Source organism: Coenobita brevimanus, chromosome 105 (genome assembly GCF_032717465.1).
Source record: "Coenobita brevimanus isolate Jiangsu-jjx chromosome 105, ASM3271746v2, whole genome shotgun sequence".
Lineage (NCBI taxonomy): Eukaryota > Metazoa > Arthropoda > Malacostraca > Decapoda > Coenobitidae > Coenobita > Coenobita brevimanus.
Window position 1 is genome coordinate 4,053,572 of NC_137058.1, and position 7,227 is coordinate 4,060,798.

Genomic DNA, 7,227 nt, shown 5'->3' on the forward strand with positions numbered 1-7,227 from the left:
TAGGTATATCAACATCCGTAGCTGAATAAACTATCACATCAATCACCATCCAGTGTTACAGTCGCAAAAGACAAAGAATTTTAGTCCACAGCAGTGACACTTGGATGGCACATACTGAATAAATGCCAACCTGTCCCAGAATAACACCAGTGACTCATCAGTAACCACTTTCTGAAATGGACGGAAAACCCTGGAAAATGACTCCTTGACCATTATCAAGATGGGTCTAATTTTCTATAACCTGTTGTTCGGTGCAGGCCCATAATTTCTATTGAAATGCAGAAACCTTAGGATTGCCAGGTACCTGTCACGGGCCATGTACTTACCGAAGACAAGTGCACCCAAGAGTTCATCAACTGACCAATAGTCATGGAGCACATGTTTTCTTACATGCACCATCAGCATGGCAAGGGCTAGCCACACAAATAACTCCCCCACCTCCACAAGAAGCCAGTCCCTCATGTACATGCTTTTGCTGGCAGGCACATCGCACACTCATAGCCTGGTGAAAATTAATTTCATCCACCAGGTATTGCATGATGGCAGTGGTGAATATCGCCCTGAAAATATTGCTAATAGTCCAGGGTCTGGGGGGAAGCTCATCCTCCTGAACACCTGCCCCTTCCTCATCATAAACCAGCACAGAGTACTCAGATCTTGCTCCTTCCTCCTATACAAATGTATCAACTGCCGACACCTGGTAAAATGGGCCTTTTACCATGGGAAGCATGTCTTTTCTGAGTGCCTGCATGCCCACGTGCACTCCCACAGGCAGGGGTGAGGGGGAAGGAAAGGGAGATGTGTGGGAGGTGAGCGAGTATGGGGATGATGACTCACCTGACGCAGGACTTCCCTGGGGAGATGCTTCCTGCTAAGTCACACCACGTGGGGCCCATATGGAAAATAGCACACCTGAAGGGCCCAGTTGTGGTGATTTTGCCCTTAAAGTACTTGGCTGAGGTGAGGCTGGATGTTCGAGGGCGAGACGGCAGCGAGCATGCTGTGAGAATGGTGGTGAGACAGCTCATTGGCATTTATTTCCCAGATGACTACCAACTCCATGCTCACCTGACCAGTGCGCTGGGTCTTTAACCCCCTCTTCCTCAATAAACTCATCTTTGTCGAAGGCCTGCCCTCCTCCTGCAGCATTTTGAGAGCCTTTTCAGGCGTCTGAGAGCAGGAAGGGGTCGGAGGGAGAGAGAGTTCACTCTCCACGTGGTAACTTCTTTTCTCCTCTGAAGAAGTACTCTCACTCAGTGTATGTGAGGACACTGTATTATCCAAGGCACAACAGAAGGCACTGTCACTGAGTCCTTTTTCAGGCACTAAGGGCAGAACTTTCACGGGGGTTCATGATGCAATCGGCCCCGCGCTAAAGGGGGACGGAATCGGATGAGGAGGATGAGGAAAACATCACTCTACGCTCTACCTGTGCCATGTACAGACTGAACCGTGCATCAGTGGGGTACCTAGGGGACTTACCTACCCTATGATTATCATAGAAAATGGTTGCGGGTTCAAATGGTGGCAGGAAGATGCTTGCGGCTGTACACATCAACTGACGGTGCTCTGCACCCCAAATCATGACAGCTATATACACGTCAACTGGTGCGTAGGGGCTAAGTATGCTGACATGAGGAGAAATGAAAGAAATAAAGGGAAGAGACAGTATGGTAGAGGAGGCAGAAAATTAACCCTTATCTACAGGGGTTTTTCCCCCAATGCCCACTCCTCCTTATGGGGAATTATCGAGATTTTGGGAAAAATACCCTTGCTACAAACCCTAATATCTGCCAAACTATTATAGCTAGAGAAAAAATTAAGTATACATAAGACTCGCCATGAAAGTATCATGAGGTCTCCAGGTGTCCCGTCGATAAGTAAAAATAAGTTAAAGATGACTGGTTTTCCATGACTTGGCAGGCTAATCCAGTTGCATGCCACTGCCAGTGGCCTTGGACTCGCTGGCTAGCATTGCCAGCACTGACTGGAGTGGTGATTGTAACACTGCCTGGCCTCTCGTAATATTCCAGTACTTTTTTCTACTTTACTCACCGCCGTAAGGATGAGTCATCACCCCTTCCATGTGGCTAGCCATAGGGTTTTCCACCCATTTCATAGCGCCACTATGCCCAGTAGATATATGGGAAAAGAATAGCTCTTTATTTTCTGTACTCACTTATTGTGTCAATTATAATAATTTCCCTCTACTATACCACTTATATTTGTACCTGACATCATGATTATGGGTAACTGCACTTTGAGAAGTAAATGCTGTGGCTGTTTCACGCAGTATGGTTGAGTATGAGGTAATTACTTGTACAGAAACTGTGGTTAATTTGTACTAATCAGGGGCAACGTGAAAATAGTACTGATGTTATACAGTACACAACTTACATTTTTTGTACTTCACATCACAAATACACTAATGCTTACATATTCAACATTATTTTTTGAGTAATGAGGGAAAAAATTTAGTTACAACCAACCAGGTCATTTTCTTACTCTCCCATGCACTTTTGGTTTTCTTTCATTGTACTAGATAGGGTTACTCAAGGTATTTCCGATCATTGTTTCACCAATAACCATAAACAGTAACACTTATTGCAATGCACTTGTAAAACTTTTTATAAAACACTTATACCACGACACTTACTAGATATAACTTATAATATCTTACGTTTCACTTATGTATAAAAAACACACACTGTGCATACCTGTTTACTATTTACAATTTCCCACACAACTGCTCAGTCACTGAGCCCTTTCCCCGTCGGTAGGAGTAGAACTTTGGCGGGGGTCGATGATGCAATCGAACTCGCGCATGGAGGGATGGAATCAGACAAGGAGGACAGACTGAGCCGTGCATCAGTGTGGTACCTTGGGTACCTACCTACCCTATGGTTGTCATAGAAAATGGCCACGAGTTCAAAGGGTGACAGGAAGGTGCTTGCGGCATATCCCATCAGCCGGCAGCACTCCGCATCCTGAATCGTGATGGCTATACACGTCAGCCGGCAGTTAGGGGTCAAGTATCATGACTGGGAGGGATATAAAAAAAACTCAAAAGGATGAAACAGTATGATAGAAAAGTCAGAAGATTAGTGCCTTCCTCTCGGATGATTACAAAACTTTAATGGACTAAAATAGCATGAGAGAGAGAGAGAGAGAGAGAGAGAGAGAGAGAGAGAGAGAGAGAGAGAGAGAGAGAGAATAATACTGCTTGTGCTCTGCTCTCAGCTACCCATGCGAGGTCCACCTGGTGCATTACAAGAAGAGTTACAACGACATAGCAACTGCCATTTTGTACGAGGACGGTCTGGCGGTACTGGGGGTTATGTTTACCATCTCTGAGGAAGACAACCCAGCACTCGCAGGACTTGTAACAGGGCTTGCCAGAGTCACCCAGCCAGGTGATATTTTGTGTTTTGTTTACCACGGAACTTGATGTTTTGTGAGATGTAAACCTCTAATTGTACTTCTTTCAGTCTAATTCAGAGCTGGTGTGTCTCATCTCGGATTCAAGCGTTCATGTAACACGCAAGGTATGTCTGCTTAAATTTATTGCCAACCTCTTAACTATCGTTTCTTAATAAAAACAATTTTCGTTTGGTGGTTGCACTACATTCTGTCCATATCATTATATCCATCTGCTTCATTCAGAAGATTGGTTGGAGAGAGAGAGAGAGAGAGAGAGAGAGAGAGAGAGAGAGAGAGAGAGAGAGAAAGAATTACATGGTATTACATGCTTTCGTCATTTTCGTGAGGATATGGACAAGCCCAATTACTTCATATTCGTTCCTTTACAACCAGGTCAAGACGTCGCCATTCATCCCTTCCCGTTGTCGACCTTCCTACCCAATAACAGGAACAAATTCTACCGCTACCAAGGCTCTCTGACCACACCTCCCTGCAACGAGGTGGTAGTGTGGACGGTCTTCACAGACAAACTAAACATATCTGCTGCACAGGTGAGGAGATAAGTGTAAATATATTCTGTGCTCTTTTTACTCAAACTTGGCCTAAATTGCTATCTCTCCATCCTGACTGCCTAGCTGTAACAATAGATTAACATTCGAATATCATACTACTCATGAAGAAGTGCCGTGGAAAGGATGTAGAGCTGTAGCATTGTCTGTTCTGCTTTCTCTGAAGCACTGTAGACTCCAATCTGGAACAAGTTACTGTGAAAAGACTTAAGTGACAGTTTACACCTACCTTTACTCTCTCCATTCTCTATTTTTTGTGCTGGCTTTAGTGCTGGAGCATTTAGTCCATTCAATAAGACTATGTCTTATCTGTTTTATCCTTGCTGCCACAAGATGTCAGTACTCTGCTTAGGAATGACTCTGCGAACTTGAGATGTCTGATACAGTCTTCATTAAGCCCTTCACTAAAAGAGGTCTCCTTAGGTAGCAAGACTAAACAAACAGGACGTCATCGTAGTGAAGGGGTTAAGCGCGTTTGTGTTACACTCAGGATTTTAAACATTTAAAATGGTAGTTTTTTTTTTTCACAGCCGTATTAAATCGTCTGTGGTTGGCAAGAATATGATGAAGTGTGGCTATATCCCCACAGATGGCGGCATTCCGCAACCTGAAGGACGACCACGGACATACCATGGTTGACAACTACCGTCCTCTTCAGTCTCTCGGTACCCGGCAGGTGAGCTCTTTTCTCCCAGGTGAGTTCTTTTGCTCCAGGTGAGTTCTTGTTTCCCTGGAGAGCTCTTTTTTCCCAGGTGAGATATTTTCCCCCAGGTGAGCTCTTTTTTTCCCAGGTGAGCCCTTTTTCCTCAGGTGAGCTCTTTTCTCGTAAGTGAGCTTTTTTCCTCGGGTGAGTCTTTATTCCCAGGAGAGTTCTTTTTCCTATAATCGTGGAAGTGAAGGGGGAATGTGCAGGACTCTGGAGTTGGATTCTGACATATATTTACGATCAATTTCTTGTCGAAGCTTAGATTTGTTTCTGCAGGATGAACTGGAGACAAGGGAACATTCTGAACCTCCTTTACTAGCTTGTGCTTCCTGCAAAATATAAATATAACGTACGACAATTTTCCTTCGTAACTATATTTATTCTTAAATTTATTACTATCTTAATTTCTTTTCTTATTTAATTAATGAAGAAATAACAAGAGGCCCGGGAAGACTCTGCACTCTCCTTGCCTTGTCCTTCCTGGAAGAGCAGATTATGGTTATGCCAGGGAATCCACCATAAATTTTTTCGAAAGTTCACCCATGGATTATTGAAATAATTTTGCTAGTATTGATAACATTAACTGATTCTCTAGCGTTGAAGCTGTAACACAATCTAATATTATGTTACTGATCATACTGTCTGATGCCTGTAATCCCTGTTCCAGCTGTACTTCGCCAACTTGGACTAGGATCCTGAACTGGTTATATTGTTCATGAGAAGACAAGACCACCATGAGAACCAGTTTACTTCATCAGCTGTTTCCTTCATCGACTTTCCTTGTAGTTTATGCAGCATTGAAATTTCCAAAAGTAGTACCTTGATGAGGCTGTTGTACAATTGCGTGTTAAGTAAAAATTACCTCTAACGCACCATAACCTACAAAAGGAAGTTTAAAATGACAAAAGACAGTCCCACACTACTCCTTCTGGGACATAGGAGGTCCGGAAGCTATAGGTTACCATTGTCCAATAGACCAATCTTCTTTCCAAGCAGCATTACTGACATAAAGCTTCTGGTCATCTCTGGAAAATTTAAACTGCATCACATAAAGCAAAGCCTTGATCTCCGTCTCCAGTGTCTTCTACTAGGCTACCTATCAGCTGAGAACTGCTATAAAATAAACTTCTAATGTAAACACACACACACACACACACACACACACACACACACACACACACACACACACACACACACACACACTTATGTGGTCAGCCGGAGATAGCTTGTTATTGATAATCACACCTAAGTCCTTCTCTCTTTCTGATATGTGTAGGGTTTTACTTCCTAACTTATAATCTCAATCTGGTCTTTTCCCACTTTTACCAAACTCGATTACATGATACTTGTCCACATGTACTACTCCATTTGTCATGTACTACTCCATTAATGAGGTTTATTTAATTCTTCTTGTAGCTCTTGACAAGAGTCTATGTTAGTAATTCTTCTTTGTATTTTTGCATCATCAGCAAACATATTCAAATGGCTTTCATTCCCAAAATTACTATCTATGTCATTTGTATACACAAAAAACATAATTGGTGTCAGCACTGAGCCCTGTGGAACTCCGCTAGTCACTTCCCTCCATGATGAGTAATTTCTCCTTAGTACTGTTCTCATTTCCCTTTTTCTGAGAAAATCTTGCATCCAACAGTACAGTTTGCCTCGGATTCCTCCTTGATGGTACAGTTTCCATAAAAGTCTCTGGTGCAGTACTTTGTCAAATCTATCTCTATCTATCTATAGCCCGACGCCCTAATCCCGCAAAGGGTGGCCACAGACAAAACGCCTCCAAGTCACTCTGTCACCCACCATTTGACTCCCCTCCCCCCAACTCACCCCCCCCTCCCTCATATACCTCTCAACTCCATCCCTCCACCTCATCCTCGGTCTACCTCTCCCTCTCCCTCCTTCCACCTCACCTACATACACCCTCTTAGTCAGTCTTTCATTCTCCATTCTCTCCACATGTCCAAACCACCTCAGTGTATTTCTCCTAATCTTTTCAACCACATCCACATCTACCCCACAACATTCCTTCACTTCTTCATTCGTCAACCTGTCCCTCCACGTCACTCCACATGCTCCTCTCAAGTAACTCATTTCCACTGCTCTCACTCTTGACTTGTTCCCCTCTTGCAAGGTCCACGCCTCGCTTCCATATGTCAGGGTAGGGATCACAATACCATCATGCAGTGACTTCTTAACTTCCATACTCACCTCCCTATTTCTCATCACTGCTTTCTTGAAATCTAGATAGTTACTGTCCACCCATCCTTCTCGTTTCTGTAATGTATCTGCAACTCTATCATAGTAGCTTAATAGATTAGTAACACATGAATTTTCCCTTTCTGAAACCAAACTGCCTTTCTGTTATCATACTTTGTTCTTCTAGATGGTCTACCCAGACTTTTCTTATCAGCTTTAGCAGTATCTTACAACACAGATTAGTGAAACTGGTAGGTAGTTTAGTGGATTTTATCTATTCCCTTTCTTGAATAAGGGAACAATGTTTGCTTTCTTCCAAATATC

At 43.3% G+C, this 7,227-nt stretch overlaps 1 protein-coding gene across 1 annotated transcript; it reads left to right on the forward strand.

Annotated features, from left to right (window-relative positions):
- Positions 1-819: 819 nt before the first annotated feature.
- LOC145416332 (carbonic anhydrase 14-like) lies at positions 820-5,403 on the forward strand. Its single transcript, XM_080285331.1, has 5 exons — positions 820-1,002; positions 3,254-3,413; positions 3,814-3,971; positions 4,579-4,665; positions 5,363-5,403. Exons 1-5 carry the CDS (start codon positions 820-822, stop codon positions 5,384-5,386), a joined length of 612 nt encoding a protein of 203 aa, XP_080141457.1. The 3' UTR covers positions 5,387-5,403.
- The last annotated feature ends 1,824 nt before the right edge of the window (positions 5,404-7,227 follow it).

Coding starts and splice junctions, on each gene's coding strand:
- LOC145416332 (XM_080285331.1), top strand. CDS start 820: ATGGGGATGATGACTCACCTGACGCAGGACTTCCCTGGGGAGATGCTT. Junction 1,003..3,253: donor GAGACGGCAGCGAGCATGCT/GTGAGAATGGTG, acceptor TACCCATGCGAG/GTCCACCTGGTGCATTACAA. Junction 3,972..4,578: donor TAAACATATCTGCTGCACAG/GTGAGGAGATAA, acceptor ATATCCCCACAG/ATGGCGGCATTCCGCAACCT.